At 42.3% G+C, this 20,354-nt stretch overlaps 2 protein-coding genes across 3 annotated transcripts in view; both read right to left on the minus strand.

The window, feature by feature from the left end:
• Nucleotides 1-4,934: 4,934 nt before the first annotated feature.
• Nucleotides 4,935-8,603, minus strand: dmrta2 (DMRT-like family A2). The gene is made up of 2 exons (XM_048251494.1): nucleotides 6,751-8,603; nucleotides 4,935-6,434 (listed from the first exon to the last, which is right to left on the minus strand). Exons 1-2 carry the CDS (start codon nucleotides 7,208-7,210, stop codon nucleotides 5,581-5,583), a joined length of 1,314 nt encoding a protein of 437 aa, XP_048107451.1. The 5' UTR covers nucleotides 7,211-8,603; the 3' UTR covers nucleotides 4,935-5,580.
• Nucleotides 8,604-16,179: 7,576 nt separating this feature from the next.
• faf1 (Fas (TNFRSF6) associated factor 1) overlaps nucleotides 16,180-20,354 on the minus strand; it is an 86,924-nt gene continuing 82,749 nt past the window's right edge. For both annotated transcript variants that reach the window (XM_048251633.1, XM_048251632.1), the window contains exon 19: nucleotides 16,180-16,997. In XM_048251633.1, the coding sequence (XP_048107590.1) occupies nucleotides 16,914-16,997 (84 nt within the window). In that variant the 3' untranslated portion in view covers nucleotides 16,180-16,913. The remainder of the gene's footprint in view (nucleotides 16,998-20,354) is intronic.

Genomic DNA, 20,354 nt, shown 5'->3' on the forward strand with positions numbered 1-20,354 from the left:
AGGAACCAGGCTCCTTGTAAAAGCAAGGCGACCTTGCAACTTTGGACCTACTCAACCCTTCCTCACTGCAAAGCAAGGTTTACCTTCAATTCACACTACACAAACAAACATGAAACTCTATGACTCCCCTGTCTCTGGCGCTCTATGATGCGTCCTCCTGTCTCTCCTGTGTTTCCAGTCTCTCAGTCTGGTGTGAAATAACCCCACCTTTAAATAGGCTCGCCAATTATCCAATTAAGTCTTGGGCTAAAGAGGGGTGATGGTCTGTACCAATATCCCCACACTGTTAAAATCTCCAATAGTATAAAAGACGCTACATACATAATACATAAACACATACACAGCAATAAACATGAAACTAAGTGCAGGTAGGTGTATGTTTGGTTGCACAGTCTGTGTGCACAAGGCAGTCTTTCAACAGTTTAAAACATATGAGGACAGTGAAGTGAAAAGGGAGGTCTCATTTTCCACAGTGTCCCAAGTTTGTGAGACTCTTAAAAGCAGAGTTGACAATTGTTGCAATAGATTACTGATATTTGAGCTCAACAGCCAATCAAAACACAGCCTTCCCTTCCATAGCCCTGAGGCAATGTGCTGATTAGCTGGAGTTGTTTAGGGCTTGGTCCATAAACAATTATTTTCCCATTTACATGTATGACCATCTGACTTTTTGAGTGCCAATCTTCAGGACTGTTCAGAGCAATCAATGAACGAGACAAAAATTCTAATTGCCGAGAATCAGACTCGACCTTTAAGGGTACTCTCAATGTCTTATTCTTAAGATGTACACATGTACACCACTGTGTAGTTCATATCCGTACATTCAGAGAGAACCATGCTGGCACCACTGTTATGTCAGTTCACCTCGCTACCTACTCCTGGCATACAAGAGGCCTTCCTAGACAGTGGAGATCTTCTCTGAGTCACATCACCCAAGTGGCTGTGCAGATGCTCTAGGTATATACAAACGGATCTGTTCCACTTGACAATATGACAGTGTACTGATTTCTGAATCCAAACCGGTAAATAACTTAGACCTGTCGCACTGGCTCCTTTGGATTTGTACAAAATATGTCCACATCAGCCACTAGAATTCCAAAATCTCTGTTTACCAAATAATGTCGGCCTAATTATATTCATCCATACAGGAACAGCTACTCTGTCTGCATGTAACAACGCATGTAACTCGTCTCGCCCAGAAGATGGCGCTATTGTCAAAGAATAGTGGGCGCCGCTGCATTACAACTCAAACATGACTGTCATAGCTTGTTCGGACGGGAGGTGGCACACCATCACCAGTCGAGGGGTTGTCTCCTCTGTGAATCCAAACAGGACTGAGCGTCGTCGTGGCCTTGTTGTAAGTGAACATTAAAACAATCCATTGTAGCTAGCTCTATTGAAACACACCTGTCACTCCCAGAGCTCTTGAAGTCCATCCGGATTTGACGAGGAACCCCATGGTGAATGTAATAAAAACAAGAATGTCCAAGGGGATCTAGCAAAGCCTTCTCTCTGTGCATGAATGGCAAATTACACAAACAGCTGTCCGATACACAATTTATATTATTTAATTGTTATTTGTCTGAAAAGAAAGAGTGAATAGCCTACTTTTACCGAGTTATCTGCTCAACAAAAAAAATTAGTGGCAAGAGTTAAATGTAGCATGATAAGTAACTTTCACTGTGAATCATTTGTGGTCATGTTTGCCCAGTGCAAGATGCATCGGGCATTCATATTCGTAACCAAGAAATGCATGTTGTTTCGCTGAGCGAACGTAGGCTAAATTGGAGATGGTGCGCTATCTTGAAGTGAGCTATGATTTCGCTTAGACTTATGGTACGTCATTCTTGAATTAGCCTATATCTATAGGCTATTTCCCACAATCTATTTGATGAAGGTAGGCCAAAGCTAGGCCTAGGCTACTTTGTAAAGGTTTGCCTAAGCCACTTAGCTATACCATGACACAGTTTTCAGCTAACATTAACAATTTGGAGCGCGCTAACAGGAACACATATTGTGTTCGTGATCTATGTACACTGAAAGCTATGTGAGACCAAGATATGTTGCATAGGCCTACTTGCATTTTTTGTTCTGTGCATTATACATTTGAAACATTTGTAATCACTTACCAATACAAATCTTTCAGTAACCGCTATTTGCCTTGCATAAAAGGGTCCAATCCGCAGGCGTAAAAGTCATGACTTTAAGCATGCTCAAACCTGTTCCAGAAACACCATGCAGCTATTGACCACTTTTTGAGGTATGTTTTATCTATCTATCTATCTATCTATCTATATACAGTACAGGCCAAAAGTTTGGTTACACCGTCTCATTTTAATGCGTTTTCTTTATTTTCATGACTATTTACATTGTAGATTCTCACTGAAGGCATCAAAACTATGAAAGAATGCAAAGTTATTTGGCCCACAGATGAATATTTGTCAAGTTATGGCTTGCTGAATATGGTATTAAATTAAAAGAAAATAGCAACATTGTGAAACTAGAATATAAGACATGTTTTCAGTTATTTCACACTTGTTTGTTAAGTACATAATTCCGCATTAATAGTTTTGATGAATCTACAATGTAAATAGTTATGAAAATAAAGGAAACGCATTGAATGAGAAGGTGTGTCCAAACTTTTGGCCTGTATATATATATATATATATATATATATATATATATATATATGTGTGTGTGTGTGTGTGTGTGTGTCTCTCTCTCTCTCTCTCTCTCTCTCTCTCTCTCTCTCTGTGTGTGTGTGTGTGTGTGTGTGTGTAACTGCATCCTCTACAAATTACACTGCCGTTCAGAAGTTTGGGGTCACTTAGAAATGTCCATTTCACTCCATTATAGACAGAATACCAGCTGACATCAATTGCATTGTTTTTAATCAGGGCAGCAGTTTTCAGATAACATTATGTGCTTACATAATTGCTAAAGAGTTCTCCCATGTTTTCTCAGTTAGCCTTTAGCCTTTTAAAATGATATCAGATTAGTAAACAGAATGTGCCTTTGGAACTTTGGATGAATGGTTGCTGATAATGGGCAGTGTAGATATTGCATTAAAGATCAGCCATTTCTTTCTACAACAGTTATTAATGATGAAAACAAGAGCATTTCTAAGTGACTCCAAACTTTTGAACGGTAGTGTAACTTTGATAGACTATAGTCATGTGAAGGACCAACAGACCTATTGTTCACCCTAGTCGTCCAGGTACTATGCATTTCTGTGGTTTGGGTCAGAACACCCAGGCATAAATGTAAGAAAACCCTTTACAGCATGATATTGTTACGGCCAAAAGATGATGGTGTTTGAAAGATTTAGGCATTCTTTCACCAAAGTAACTCGCTATAGCACATATATGTTTAGACCTAACCAAAATAGCCAAATGCTTCTTTAACCTCTTGATTCAATCCCCTTTTCAATGTGTTGCCTAAAACAGTAAAACTACACCCAAATAAAGTTTTACGCACGAATGTTTCTCGCGGGGCAAAAATAGAAAAATAAATAGCTTTTGGTAGACTAAGCCGACAGGGGCAGGGTATTATTCAAGTTCTCAGAAAATGAGAACCCCTTGTGACAAAACTATTTGGTTTTGATTGTCCTGTGATTTCGATTTTACGACAAACAAGTTGTTAACACGTTAGGCTTACTCATGCTCATTCCTTAAAATTAAAACAGTACATTTCAGTGAGGTTGATGTTAAGACAAAAATTGGGTGCAAAAAATTAAACTGTTGGCCGGAAGTGACAATGCTGTAGCTTTCGATTAATTTGGGCTAATCGTTTTGTACAATATCTTGTTCCAAGCTTTCAAAACATCTAGGCTTACATAAATGCGTCTGACAATTTGCTTAATAAAACGACAGAAAACAGTTTGGTGAGCCTTCAATTATCTACTCTCTAAACACGAGGCTATTGAACACTGTTTTCCATGCATTCGACCCTGACAGAAATAAAACCTAACACACTCACAAGGGATGTTGGCGTAGGCTATTGATTTAAGTAGCCCCAGAGTTCTAGAGTTGCGCAGTTGGTCATGAAATATTTATCCCCAGAAACTATATAATACTATCTCTGAGCGCCGAGAAAGCAAATATTATACAGGGAGGGTGGATTTCGTGTTATTACTACAAACACACTTTATCAAATGTGCATTAAGGGGCCCACTGAAGAACAGTTGAGAGCTATTTCTTTTCCCGTCCGCTATTAAGCGAAGGCGCACTGTCCGTCGGACTCGGTGTTTACTCTGTTAGATCTGGCGAAGGAAAGTAAACACTTCAGCCTTGGCAAGCAAGAGGCTGGTGGGATTATGTTTCCATGGTATCGAACTTCCATTCAGGGCTTGCAATCTTATTTTAAATATACAGTGAACTCCTCTTTTGTTATCTTCTCAGCCGCCTGACCATGAGCACATGCATGGGCTACATAGTGGTGCTGCGTGGCAATGAGGCGCTGCGCTTCACCACTTAAAGTCATTCACTCATCAGAGTTAAATAAACGATAGGCTCAAAAGCTATAGCATTAAACTGTTACAATAAGCAACCAATGACAGTTTATGGACAACCATTGAAGAAAATAAATCGAACTAATGGCGAAGAGACATTATAGTATTTGTCAGGTAGCTATTTCAAATAGGCTGCAGCCTTGGCTACGTCTGGAAGACGCAATATGGCTTGATAATCGTTATTTTTTTTAGCTATATGGATAGCTAATAGTGCGACTGTTTGCCAGTATAGGGCACCTTGGCCAACGCATTATGTAAATTCTCTCATATGGAATTTCTCATAATTCTCTCGAAGGTAGCGATGCAATATTGGGACGGTTTCCTTTCATAAGGTGTGTTCACAAGGGTGTTAAAGGACAGTGTGAAGAAAATGTCATATGCCCTTAAAGATTGCAGGTGAAAAGAAATGGAAAAGAAACTGGCATGGAGTGCCAAATGGCATTAGTTTTATTTGAGGCAATACATTTTAGGCTATTTTACAATATTTCAACAAACATAAAATAAATTCAATGTTAAGATATGTCTTAGTGTTTTGCAGATTAATGTTGTGTCGGTTGACATACCAGCAATTAGATCGCACAACAATGTTAGTCATATTTTTTTTGTTGTTTAAAAAAGGTATCATGAACAGACAATTCATTGCACGATAACCACATTGAACCTCTCCATTTATAACCATCTATAAGGATTGTAGCAAACATAAAAATGTGATTCTGGAAAATATCGTTTATTTTTTTCGATAGGCCCACATTCTCCATCCGACCTATGCTCTGTTATTGAAAAGACACATTAGAGAGTCCTTGTTTGATCCAACACATTAGTTTGCGACTCACATCAAAAGTCAAGCCGCAAATTATGCCGACTTGGACATAGCAGATATCAATTACAGATTGAAACATGTCTAGATACGTCTTTGCTTTCACATATATCTTTAGGGAACCATAACGGATACACAGAAATTACAATATTTACAGTAAGTGTTTAAGATTGTGGGTGCTTGCTGAACACTCTTATATACATAACAATTATGTCCTCTGATTCACTCCCATATGCTGTCTGTGATAGCGTATTCACTGTTTGTCCGGGGTGTTGTTAACCAGTGGGCCGTAGAGTCCGTTAGTGTACCCCTGGTCTTTGTGCAAAATTGTCCTGTCCCTTATGAGATCGCTGAACGCATAGTCCATTGGCGGTCTGAATCCAAGCGTTGGCATCAGCCCAGTTGTAGAGTACGGGGTCATGAAGGCCAGGCCTCGGCTGTGGGCTGAGTACGCCAGGCGAAGGGGGTTCAGGCCCAGGTGAGTGCCCAGGGAGTAGGTGCTGGGATCGGCACCGAAGTGAGACGTGTTTGGCTGCAGAGGTGAGAAGGCAGAGCGGTTGCTGAGCGTCATGGCTCCTGGTAGCATGGGCCTTGGCGTGGATGACATAGGCGGTTGTGTGCTCTGCAGAAGCCTCTCCGCATTCCATGTCTCTTCGGGGGCTTTAGGCTGACCACTGTTGTTCAAGATTTGTTCGATGGCCTGCACCACGTCTTTACCGCAGCCTTGCAGGACCAGCTCCAGGACACTGCGCTTGTGACTGGGGAATATTCTGGTGAGAATATCGATGGCGTTCATTTGCCTGGAGGCTGCGGAAGTGGAGGACGGGTCTTGGTCGTCTTTGTCGGTTTCCGAGCCGGAGTCAGTGCCCAGTGGACTGATGGATCCAGGGGTTTCCTCGCCGTCTTTAAGTGGCTTGGACACGGGAGAGCTAACGAACGACTCTCCGTCTCCATTCTCGGAACCAGAACCGTGGCGCACGTCTGGTGAGGAGATGCCAGGCACTGACTCTGAATCTGTGGAAACGGATTTTCCCATGGTTTGCTGTGAAGACATTGGCCCCGAAATATGGCTCTTCGGAAAGTGTTCAAACTTTTGGATGTTTGAGTCTATAAAATAAAACAAGAAAAACATTTTCTTTAATGAATAACTAAACAAACACAATCATAACATTGACATTGTAGTTTAATTTGCCCATGTAACGCCCGTTCAAGCCCATGGCCTCTCCTTTTATTAATATTGGGCATTGTCGACTAAATTCATCACTTATAGGACATTAACTGGCACCATGTCAACAAATTACTAGACGTTCCTGAGTATATAAATAAATCGTAATGGGGAGCTTATTAGAGAGTCAACAGTTAATACCATCATAAAACTGTCATTCTGCAAATCATGTTCTATAACAGCAACTCAGCCGCTTACCTTGGCTGCTCTCGTTGTTGATAGAGCCGAACACCTCGTAGTTCTGCCGTGGAGGAATGATACCATTGGCGGCAGCCAGGGCCAGGCCTTCGGCTGTGCCGTAAAGAAGCTGCAATTCTCTGGCCTCGTTCTCCTCCTGCGCTTGTTGTCTACGGAGCGCAACCTGGGCTGCCATGACGCGCTGCCTCTCCGCAATCAGAGTGCACTTGGCGCACATGCAGTCCTTCCAGCGACAGTAGCGCTTGTGGCCCTTCAGCGCGGACACCACGCCGTGATTCCGACACCTGGCGCACTTGGGCGTGCGGGGATACTTCTCCGTGGCGCGCAGCAAGATCGACGGTGCTCGAAGCAGGTTACTGGCCATGGAGACCGGAATAGAAGCAGCAGCGGCGGCCGCGGCAGCACCGGGGTGAACCTGAGATCCTGCCTGGGCCGATTGAATATCTGCTCTAAGATCCATTCTCTCCCCTCAGAGAATATTCAATCGATAAGTCTGAGACTTTCCTGTCTACACGTTAACTTTTGTGCGTAACACGGAAGAGAATCTCAAAAGAGCATTTGTCACCATCAAGAATTTACTGCGTCAAAGCAGCACAGTAGAAAATCGATCAAATAAGGTGACGAACGTATCGCACTAGTTGAATAGTGCTCTTCACCATTCCCCCAGACCCTCCAAGCAGTCTTTCGGAGATTCGTTCAGTGACAATTATTTGAAAGTCTCTTCTGATTTTAACACGACGCACTGACCAAAATCACACAAACTAATCTTGGAGAAGAGCCCAGCCGCAAACATTTAAAAGAAGCCTGTATGAGGCTGTCCCAGCGAAAGTTCTGTTCTAGCTGTTCAATTCGAAACTCCAAAGTGTTCGCCTTTAGTAATGCGCCAGGAGTAGACGAGCTTGCAACTCGCAGTGGCGTGACACACTAACTTACTCAAGAGATTGCCACTGGATACAGATCCCCACTCTCTCTCTCTCTCTCTCTCTCTATTGTTGCGCCTACGTATTCATTAGACAAATTTGACAACAATGTGGTGCCCGTCATTGGCCAAAGAGGGAAGGTGCAATCTGATTGGCTTGTCCTTTTTTCAACTGTGTCCACCTGAGTTCTTTCTAAAAAAAAAACAATTGTTTAGAATCTGAGAAGATCCTGCAGAGGTACAACATATTGCTCAAAACATCGAACCAAACTAAAAATATTGTTTGTTTCTAGATTCATTGTCGGTAATAAACTTTTGTTTTGAGAATATCAACAATTTAGTTTGCCTACGTTTTTGGCTCGGCGTTCCATAGAGTTTGACATGTTGTGTATTGTACGAAAAACAAGGCTAGATGATAAAAGAAAACAAAAAGCGTTGTGCATTTCTTTAAGTTATTTTTAGGGGACTATGTCCAGGTGGCTGTGGCATGCCGTGAGCTCCGTAACTTGGCAAGGTAAGTGGCTTAAAACAGCAGGTTAACCTTTGGATCATATTCGATTTTTATCTGACCAATATTAGACGCGCGAAAGGAAATGATTTTGGAGACAATACACGTGAATAACATAGCTTGATAACATATAATTAAGTGAATTATATCGAAACTGTACCGTACACTATCCAGGAATTCTCTTTGAATTTGTCTCTTTGTTATGGTGACAAACCTGTAATTCATATCAAAATTCAATATAGCAATTTCTCCCATACTGTTGAAGGAAAAAAAGAAACATGCGAAAAAAAGTGAAAGGTTTAAGAACTGTAAGTTATACATGTGTGTGCTGAATACTTTTGTAAACTATATCGATTTTTAGCCAATAGTTTGTCACCTAAAGGATGCGTTAAATCCTATGTAGAAGTGCCGAAGAATTTGTTTTGTCGTCACAGTTCCTTAAATGTAATTATTAAAAGTCGAACTCTTGACCTTAAGCATGTAAAATAAAGACTGATCAGTGATCACATCTTAAATAGAAAGCCTCCATTATATAGATGGACAGAAATAACTATATTTCAAATGGAAAATAATTATTCTTATTCTTAAGATTAGCTTTATAAATAAGGGAAGTAGCATAGCAGACTATAATATTTTATATTTATTATATCATTGCATTATTATTAGGTCTATTATTATTATTATTACTACTACTATAACTACAACTATTAGTATTACTATTTCTTCAGAAAAATCCCTGCTGTGATATCTTTGATGTTTCAGAAGTGCACTTTTGAAAAGAGATTTATCTTAATTTATCTGGTGTTTTTCGCCTTGTAAGTCTTTATCAACTCGTTCTATCGAAATGGAGACGTTTTGCTTCGTGGCCGTTATCGTAGAGTTGTTTTTTTATTATTGTAATAATCCTACTAAATAATGCATTTCTCCCAAAATCATAAATGTGTAAAAAAATGCATAATAACATATAGCCTAGATAAACAATATTTATGTAGACATGTTCTATAGCTGCAACATTATTTAAGGACAATTACTGAGTGGTAAAAAAGATAGGCCTATAGGTCTACATAAAAATAGATATAAATAAAAACAACGGAAAAAACAAAGTAGGTAATTCTGTATGAACAGCCTACAGAATAATGAGACATTAGCATTTTGGAAACTAGGGACGGTGTTGTTTTTAAGTTTCCATGATAGGCCTAGGCTACACTACTTTTTATTGTTCCTGATAAAACAGTTTTGGAGGTATGTGAGAAAACTACTCTGCTTTTATAGTGATTTGGGGAACTGGCTGGAATGTGGCCATAGTAATTAACGAACGTCTGACAGTTTAAAGTTGTAGGCCTATGGGCTGTGCATTATTTTACACACTACGAACATGCAGCCAGAGGCTCAACTGACACCAGAGCGTCGTCCCTTCCTCTCCATATTTCCCTGGCGTTTTCCAGGAGCTGGACGCGGACACTCCTGTCGGCCTCCTCCTCCGTCGTGCCTTTGAATCTTCACATCCTCCTGTCGCTAGCATCCCATTGTTTACACACTGAATCACTGTAAGCAAATGCCATCTGTTTCTCCCGCTGCTTTCACCCGCGCCTTTAATTATCTAACCAACAGACTAATAGAGATGATATTAAACTAAATCTTTTTGACATTCAGAGTAATTATCTCGGTTGCGATCTCACTTGAATGAAAATCGCCCCAACTGAAGGTTTAATGCAGGACTCATTATGAAACGGCACGTAGGTGTGGATGTTTAAGCTGCATGGTCTGGTGATAACATGCCAAACTAGACGAGATTGATTTCAACTTTGGCAGGCACTTGGCTGCTGTAACTTTAGCTTGTTTTGGGGCGTCTTTTTTTCTTTTTCCCATTCTTGACCGGTTGTCTTAATTAGAACATTAATCAACTATCGTGATAAGCACATGGGCGCATAGGCTGTGTATTTTCAAATAGTGAATCCTAAGGCCTATAGGCCTACTTTAGGTTTCATCAGTTGGAATAGCCTACCAACAAAGGTGTATTCATAAAGTTAGAATGTTGAAGCGTCAATATTTCAAAACTAGTTTCCTTTCAATGGATAGCTCTCCAGTTTCCAATTAAATGTCCCTGGGCAATTAAAAGTGACTGTGGGCATTTAATGAATTCAGCATCTTTGAACAGTTCAGCCGACCTGAACATAATGAAAACCATGCCAGGCTCCCATTCTAAAAGAAACGCTACAGACGACTGGGTTTGTACACCTTTGTGAATCCTTACAAAAGCGATGCTTGACCCAACATATGTAGCAGCATGTTGCTGGTCCTCCAGCACCCCGGTGAGGTATTCTGGCGACCTCTCTCTGGCTGCTGCTGCCCCGGCCGGTCATTGCTGGACCCGGGCTCACTCCCAGGGGGCTCCCGCTGAAATGGTTGACTGTGTAAAAGCGCGCTGCGGGCAGCAGCGGTAGGAGCAGGGCCGGGCAGCCGTTGCTGCCCGTTGGGGGAAAACAGTGCGTATTTATACGCTTCATCTCTTCACCAAGTACTCATTAGGTTGTTAACCTCTTGCGCACATGAAAAGATCCCGCGCAGCGAAGGAGACTTCAGTGAATGGAGACATCCCCTCAAGGCAGGGAACAAAGCCTTAGAATAACTGCACAAAATAAGCCCGTATCACCAAGACGAGGGTTTACAAGTTCATAGTGTTAAACCGTAGTTATTTCATAATAGGAAACTGATGTCTGCTTTCCATAGATTCCAATTCAGTAGAATGAGTAGAACAGTCAATAATAATAAAACATTATTATACATTATAATACTATGGGCCTAGGCTACGTGTCGTGCAACTAAAAGAAACAAACACATAAGTCCCATTGAGGATCCCTAACTATTCGCCTACACATCGAAATACCAAAATTGATCTAGAAATGGTCACACCTCAAAGAAACTGAGATGATGTTCAGGATGGAGACAACAATCAATCAGTTCAGTTTTTTATGGTTAGCCTACTATGGATAGCCGTGTCGGACGGACCACTCCCATCGCATAGAATGAATGTGTGTGTGTGTGTGTGTGTGTGTGTGTGTGTAGTGTATTTTCAGGTACCAGCCAATTAAAATGCACGCTCGATCCCTCCACATCTGCCTCCCTTTGCAAACGAGAGCGAGAGAAAGGAGGGAACCCAGTGAAAGAGCGTTCATTGGGATCACAGATGGACTAGAGGGTTTTTGCAAGAAATTTGAGAAACACCATTGTCCCCAATCCAAACTCAATGTGTTCCTTCACAATGGCCCCGGCTTTGAGCCCCGCCGCCTCAATTGGCCTTGTTTTTTAAACTTGAAGTGTTCGGTACAAAGACCGGCCTCCTAAATGTCACAACCGCTTCGATTCCGAGCGTGCAGCTCTGCAGCAATACGGTGTTCCGCAAAGGGAAAAGAACACAATTATGAAGCAATTATTACTCTGCTTCAGTTCGCACGCCAGTGCTTCCATTCAAGCGCCTTTAGCCCCATTTAAGGCTTTATCCTTCACTACCATAATCCGAACACCGCTGGAGTTTTTTTTTACTTTCCCCACACTTTTTATATATAAATTAGAGCTTGAGGGGACGGTGTGAGATGAATAAAATAAATTGTGGTTTTATTTGAGTGATCTGTTCCCTTTTTAAAATTATTTCAACTCTTGATTTGACATCCTGGGTTGCATTGTGCACATTAAACAAACAGAACTGCTGCAGGCAAATAATACCGAGTAAAAAAAAAAAAGTGTAATAATAATAATAATAATAATAATAATAATAATATATATATATATATATAATTATTATTATTATTATTATTATTATTATTATTATTATGATAATACTTCTATAGAATGTATGATTTATTGTGAAAACCTTTGCAGCCTCTGATAGCATATTAAAGACATTATTATTATTATTATTATTATTATTATTATTATTATACCTTCATCAATATAATATTTTAAGCCTTTATAGCTAATTTTAAACTATTCTATCAATTTAATTCTAAATTTAAAGAAAAGAGGAAATGGGGCAGGAATGCGAGGGGGTAGCCTACTCCTCCAAATCAACTCTACTTATCTTATTGTGCATTCATCATTTGGGACTGGCAGTCCTTGTCGCTTATAATTTTATTCAAATTGTATTTTATTTTATTTAACACTAGGCTACAATTACCCTAAAACAACAGTAGGCCATTGCCTTGTGTACAGGGATATCAAACTATTATGCTATGAAGATGTAGCCTGTTCATAACCTTAAGAAATTATATTTTAAAAACATTATCGATAGCCTTCTCAGCTATTATTTCATTTGTAATAGAGTAAGTGTAATTAAAAGTAAATGCCACAAACTGTAGCCTACCTGTATCTAAGTGGAAACATCCAAGGAAATTATTATAATTTTCGGTTTTGAATTTTACATTACGAATATGATTAATGTGAGTGAAAATAGGCTTGTCATAAAGTTGGCTAACCACACTTTTGCAAGTGTAGGCTAATCTACACAACCTAATGATGGTAGAGCAGGCTAATAACCATTATGTGTAGTATGGCCATTTAGATATTATTAGTGCAGGAAGATAGGCTACATAATATTTGAATGGAAGTTTGTACCCATTGTCTTCATTTCAAATACTCTCATTAATATCAGCAAACAGCACCATTTGTAATCACATATACATATACATACATACACATATACATATATTTATAGTTAAGATGCATGCCGAGTGAATCAAGTCCGGCATGTGTTAATGAGTGAAGCCTACTGCACTGAATGTTGACATGCCAAACAACGGCCAATGACTTGAAAGGACGGGTTAATCACGGGAGTCTGGGCAACCGCGCACTTTAAACCTCACCAGCAAAGTATCCTCCGGCGCCGTCCCGATCACACATTTAGCATTTGAGCTTTAAAATCTTTCCCCTCTTCTCTCCCCTAAATAAAAGTTTTCTTTTTAAACCCACGTCTCTGCCCCCCCTCCACCCCGCCCCCCATTCACACACATCTCCAACAAGCATCCCAGGAAGAAACGAGCCCCCTTTTGTGCCCGACTGTTTAAGCCGCATAGATTCTGTTTCTTTGGCCGTCTTTGAGTGGTGAGGATTGCTGAGAAAGTAAACTTTGAGTGACCCTCCAGGTTAGTTTGGTCTGGGATTCTAGCATCGCTGAGCGAGCGCATTTAAAAAGGCCCCAATGCAGTGGGATCCGAACCACTATCAAAGGCCAAATCACTAGCGTCAGGAATGTTGTTCTCTCACCAGGGGCTGACATTCTTGACCCTCGGAGAGCTGGTTAAACATTATTGAACGTTTCCTTATTGTTGCTGAAGGATCAAGTCACCACCTGATGTTGGATGCAGAGCCTCTGTGTCAGATGAAGACAGAATATCTCCATTGTCACGGCGACGCAGGCCCCACGGCCACGCCAAGGAATTTAAGGAAGCGCTTCTTAGCTGGAGCATGGCAGTTTTGAGTGACGGACTGCGCTGGCTGCTGATTGAGATGTCTGCTGCTTGACCACTGACCACCGCACCGTAAATCCGACTTAAATGATCCGAGTGAAAGGAAGGGTCAGCGAAAATAGCATTAACAATGTTGGCAAATTAATGTTCTCAGTATCACCAGGCCTAGTTTTGTTTCAGTCTATAATTTAGTTCAAGAAAGACAATTCTTGCGTGTGAGACGTTTACACCACTAGCCTACAACTAGCCTAGGCCACTTCACATTTAAAATAGGCATTTATTTCAACAGCACAAATAATAAATACAAAGCTAGTAGCCTAGTGAGTCAGCATTAACATTCGGAAAATTCAATTTTAAATAGGCTAAACAATGCAATTGGTAAACACATTATCACTTGACTTAAAGTGGCAGACACGGTTGTAATTTCAAACAAATACTGCTCGGTGTTGAATGTACATAAATTATTATAATTTATTTCAGTGTTCTCTTTGCAACTAAAGTCTTTCAGTGGGAATTCAGTTAGGGTATAAAGAAGAACCAAAGTAACTTGTTCAGGTCGGCATAAGAGCAGAAACCGTTATCAGACAGAAAGATAAATATTTCTGCTGCTTGTTGCTTTCCATCTATCCGTTTTCGACTGTATGTTATAGCTTGCTGTAATCGATTTCCATGCCGGCCATTCCCACAAACTGCAGACTTGGCCTCTTTAAGCACACGCCAATCTGCCAACAGCTGCAAGCCTAAAGTCGACGGATGAGCAGGAGACAGGCTGGATCAAGTAGAAAGCCCTGCCATTACGTCTAATGGGCATTTCCGACACGTTCATCACTAAGATGCCGCTGTGCATTAGTCAAGCCATACAGTGGCTGAAACTGTAATATTGCGCATTGCAGGGATAGTTGAGCAAACGCCGTTCCCCGAGGACAGAATTAGCCGTATGCGTTTCACATGGGCGAGCATAAGGGCGACCCGTTCAGCTGCGAAAGATGCGCCTCACCTTTCCCTGGCCGTCGCAAAGCGCAGACTGTTTACCGTTTAAAATATGTTGTTTTAGAGCATAAGGCCTAAGCTTAGTTACTGAACTCTTGATGTGAGGCATGTTTTTAAAAAATAAGATGTGGATTTGTTCACGAACCAAATTAAGCTTAGGCCTAGATTGAAGGTACCACAAGTAAATTAAAATAATAATAAACGTTCTGTTTTTAGTTTATAAAAGCTTGATTGCAAGTTTTTAGTGAGTGTTCACTGTGTCATTCTGTAGACTACTGATGTGGTTTGACACACCTGCAGTAAAAAACAAAACAAAAACAGGGCAGAATTGATTTACTTATACTGACAAACACCTTTAAATAGAGCTCAAAACAAACAAAAAACCCTCTTGTCTGAGTTGGAGGACTGGCAGTCTGCTGATCCATGAGGCGTGTCAGGGGTGAACAGTAACAGCAGTGCATACTTGAGAGATAACCATGTGGAAGTCCAACTCAGTGAACACATCAAAACTGAGCAGCTTGCGTGAGAATCAGGAGAGCTGCAGAAGCTGCTGCACATCGCACAGTCTTGCCTGCAGGTTGGCTAAGTGTCTGAGTGTGTTTTACTGCAGAACACAGAGCACACAGTGAACACAGTGAGGTGAAGCACACACTAAACCGGAGCAGTAAGCTGCCTTGCTACAGCGGCGCTCGGGGAGCAGTGAGGGGTTAGGTGCCTTGCTCAAGGGCACTTCTGCCGTTCCTACTGGATGGGGATCGAACCGCCAACCCTTCGGTTCAAAGCCCGAAGCCGTAGTCGATGGCCACGACTGCCCCATAATGGATGTTACACTAACAATGAACATACACCTACGACCCCCCTCCACCCCGCCCGCCACCAACCTCATCCTTGAATCACATCTTCCCAAACCATGTTTTCAAACAAACAGCCCTGCAGATGGAGCAGAGAGCCTTTAATCTCAATGCTGAACTGGGAAAATTAGCCTTTGATGCAGTTAGCCACATTAGCCATGTCTGGAGAACAGAGCTGCAAAACAAGAACAATGAATCAAATTCCTCAAGCCATTCGCTGTCTTCTCCTGTGGACACAAACAGGACACTGTCCTCCACTGGCTTTGGGGGCTTAAACCCTGGTATAACTTCAGACCCAGGAAGCGTTAGCTTCATCACCAGGAAGATGCAGTGCCCACAGTTGGATGTAAAATTCATATACTTACAGTTGTCTAATGAGATCCTCTTCAGTCCTGTTTCTTAACATAAGAATAAATGATCATTTTGTTGCTCTATTAGACTGATAAAAAAGGAAGAGTTTTTTTTCTTCCCCCAAATGCATTGCAGCTTAGGCATTCTTTGACATTCAATTACCATAATCAAACCATATTACTTGAGGCCAAGTGATTCTGTAGGGATGACTGGAACCCCAGGAGTTGGTTTTGCAGAGAAACTATGGGTTAGAGGGGTGTCCATGTCTTCATCCAAAATAACAACCCAACTCTCTATTAGAACCAACCTTTAGCATCATATTGGAAATAGAGTGTGGATCCAGATGGGTGCATGTTCATATATATTTTTATATAATGTATATCAAACTAAAACTAATACAGCAAACTTAAAAAGGAACAGGGTGGAAAATCAAGAAGAGACCATGGGAAGAAGATGGTGATGATGATGATGAAGAAGAAGAGTAGGGGACAAAGGGTTCAATGAAACCGGAGAGTGTGTCCAGCGTTCTCCTGGTAAAACATCTCGGTTCCGAGAACCGATTTTGTTTTGAAAAAAATAAAATAAAAAATGAGGAGTCCGTGAAGCAGCCTTTAGTGGGAAGTACTTGTACAGAATGCTGATCTACCAACTCTGCACCGTGGTTTTAGTTATTGTTTGTATGTTTTTCTTTTTTATTATTATCATTTTTTTTTTACATTTCAAAAATGTGGGCTGACAAAAGAAGAAAAAGAAAACACGGCAAAAATCGTGTACGGTGAGTGGTGTGTGTGTGTGTGTGTGTGTGTGTGTGTGTGTGTTTTATGTTTTGTCTTCACTGTGTGCTTGTGAGGAGCTCCTGCGTGCCAACTTGTACACTCCGCATTCATGTACAATCCACAGGGGCGTGTGTATGTGTCTGAGTGAGAGTGTGTGTGTGCGTATATCTGTGTATCTGTGTCCGTCCATGTTTTAAAAGTGTGTTTGTGTGTGTGTGTGTGTGTGTGTGTGAGAGAGTCTGAGGGTGGTCTCTGGACACGGTGGGACCATGCTTGGGTTGTCCTCCTCTCCAGCGGGGGGCAGTGCTACTCCCGCGCCTCCAGGAAGAGCGTCTCCTGGGGAAAGAGCTTGGCCTCCAGCAGGGTCGACGCTGGGTCCAGCTGCGTGATCTGCAGCGAAGAGGAGTGGGAGGACGAGGAAAAGGAAGAGACAAGACAGAGGATGAGGACAGGGCTCAGGACACACCAAAGAGTCAAACAGCTCACACACACTGTATTTTACTGAGGGTTTAGTTTAGCACATCTCCAGAGAATAACACCAAGATCTTACATAGGTTGAGGTCTCCACAGACCACCAGGCAATCATTTAAATTAAAATGCATTTTTTATATGGGATGAGTGTTTTCAAAACTCAGATGTATATATTTATACATATTGTAATCCTAAGCTTTCTATGCCTAGGCTGGGTGTATTGACAGAGCAGTATTGACATTTCATAAGGTAATTTCATAGTTTTAAGAGGAGCCTCCTTAAGAGGAGCTGGTATAACCTTAGTTCACTGAGAACCTATTGGCTGAGTGAGAAACCTGTCAGATGACTATAGATATCTCTGTTCCTCTCCATAATAGGAAATACACGGTCAGATATGCTGCATGTCATATATAAACAACAACAGGTTTTTAACAGTAAAAGTGGTTAAGAAGTTTAGTGGCATAAAAAAATGTGTTTTTGAGATGGTTGTAAAAGCCTGTGTCAAACATAATGAATGAACAGAAAGAATATACAGGAACCATTTAGATCACATTGTGTAAACAGCTGATCCAACATCAATCAGATGTTTAAAAATCCGACAGAGAAGAAGAATGTGCACGTAAACGTGGTTGGCGTCATCTGAAACGGACCTAACCCTTTTTTTTTCTAACTTTCACAACAGATGTACAACGTAGAATCCGCTTCCCCTTTTCATTTGAACTTGCCCTAGATATGAAAAGAGCATGTAAAGAAGTGCATAGGCTGCATCTACTTAAAGTAAACTTACATACAGTTCTAAAACACTAACCCTGCACCTGAATGTACATCTATCTCTGGAAATCCACAAAGTTTAATGGAAGGGTTTGATCCAAAACTACTATGAGGCCATGTCAGTGACACCAAACAGTGTCTTATCAGGACATTGCTAATGGAAAAACAGCAAGTCAAGACCAGAACAGCAAGCTGTAACATCCGATAACGTGGTCCACGCCAAATCCCAGCATGCTGCAGACGGAGTGACCGCACATGTTGGGGGCAGACTGGTCATGAGCTCTGCTGGTCTGACATCATGCAGGTCGAGAGCTGGAGGGAAGGGAGGGCTGAAATCTGAGAGGCCCTCTTTCCAGCCTTCTCCCTCAATGCAACAGTGTGTGTGTGTGTGTGTGTGGTGTTCTTCTGCTGCTTCTAACTGTTATAAGGACCTAGCCAAAGAGGAGAGGACTTGCACTGAGTTGACACTGGACACAGTGACCTCTGCCTCGATAACGCTAGCCAGAATGCTCATCATGTTTCATGATGGTATCGCTTCCTCACAGGAGGGAAAGCTAGCAGTCTCAGTGTAGCCCCGTCTCCAATCACTCCCTCTTGCAAACAGACTCCAATTCTGCATGACGCACCATCAACACCTGACAAATTCAAGCCTGCTGGAACAATACAGGACCCGAACAGGTGGCAGCGAGAGCAATCCACATAAGAGACTTCTTAGCTTCTTAACTTAGCGATTCAGTCAGGATCGCGATTCAGCCGGTCTCCCGTAACTCCCCGACTGGAGGCTGCGGCGAGGGACCTAATGATTGGAGGGGCTCCTGTTACATAGGCCTGAGCTCTCGACCACACCTGGGCCCAGGTTTTATTCTCCCTCACACAGAGGTGAGAGGAGGCCACTAGGGATTGGGGACGTGTGGAGCCGACGCTCAAAATGGCAGCCTCTGATTAACGGGCCTATTATGAGCACGAGGCGCAGTAATTAACAGCTCCCCGACTCTGAAAGCTGTCCGCTTAGGTCACAGTTTGACGACCGGCTCAGTGTCATGACCTTGAAATAGGAGGCTGACATACTGTAGGTGTGTTGGGGTTGGGGTGGTGGTGGTGTTGGGAGGGGGGGTTGTCTTGTTAATTAGAGAGGTGCAGATGACCTTTCTTGCCGATTGCAGTGCCCTGAAACTTGAGCAGGAATAGAGCTAGAATGGCACACTGGCCAAGCATTTGACGACCTTTTACAAGCCAGTATGAACTCTTTGACCACTTAGGCGACTGCACACCGGTGCCAACATGAGTGCCGTGCACTCCGCTTTCGGTGTTCCATTACTCTATTGTTCTCACGACAACCCGCACCCCGGTGCTGAACCCTTCTGCTGCCGCCGTGTTGATAACAATTCAGTTCTACTTTGGTTTATCAAATGCTCGTCACTTGGAAGATTTCTGTGCTAGTGTGCAAGTGCAAGCTAGGGACAAGTGACATATTGTGATGCTTCTGTAATCACTTGTAGCAGCAACATGAGAGACAGTGAGCATCTCAGACCCATCGGAGCGTAAATAAAGGGACCAATCCAAAGCGTCCAGAAGTCGTTCGACCCTCGAAGCTGCTGGTTCGTCTTTAAACGTCTGAACACTGGCCTTAATTAAAACCAGAAACCCATCTCCACCCCTTCTCCAGATCTTCTTTGATCTAGCATTTCTTCTTAGCGCCATCGGGTAGAGGAGGCTGGAGGTGTTGACATAAAGCATGAGGCTTCAGGTTGGCGTCACTGGACTGGCAGGGGGTTGGGGTGGTGTGTGTGTGTGTGTGTGTGTGTGTGTGTGTGTGTGTGTGTGTGTGTGTGTGTGTGTGTGTGTGTGTGGGGGATGTGGACTCCCCAGGGACCAGGGGTGGCATTACACCAGTGGTGACTCCTCGGCTCTGTTGCCCCACACTCAACTAAAGCCCCAGCAGGAGGCAATTGACTTCCCAGCAAGACTCTGAGGATGGGGACGGGCACAAGAGGAGTGCAAGATGGTGCGCTAAAACATGATAGCGCCCTCAACACACACACACACACACACGTCTCTCTCAAAGGCTGTTCCGCCTTTTTCTCACCTTCAGAGAAGTGATGCACAAATGCCAGCCATGCGAATGAACCTGACAGCCTGTGGCAACACTACAACATCAGGTAAGGGCAAATTACATAGTGTGTGTGTGTGTGTGTGTGTGTCACCCCTTCCTAACTGAGGACTGGGGAGAGGAAAGGCGCCACACTGTCAGAGGGCCACCGCGCCTTTGGTGATTATTTACATTGTCATCCAATTAACAGACCATAAGCATGGCGGCATCTGTCAACAAACAAAGCTGTTGTTTGTACACCTCCTCTCCTCCCTCTCTCTCTATCTAGCCGTCTCTCTCGCTCCTGAGAACCTTCCAGCTTCTGTGCCATTACCTTCTGTTGTGGGCCTACCCAATTAAAATGGGACTAATCTATGCCATAGTGATGTCCTCAGTGTTTCAAACACTCACACACA

The sequence above is a fragment of the Alosa alosa genome, chromosome 9 (assembly GCF_017589495.1).
Source record: "Alosa alosa isolate M-15738 ecotype Scorff River chromosome 9, AALO_Geno_1.1, whole genome shotgun sequence".
Taxonomy (NCBI): domain Eukaryota; kingdom Metazoa; phylum Chordata; class Actinopteri; order Clupeiformes; family Clupeidae; genus Alosa; species Alosa alosa.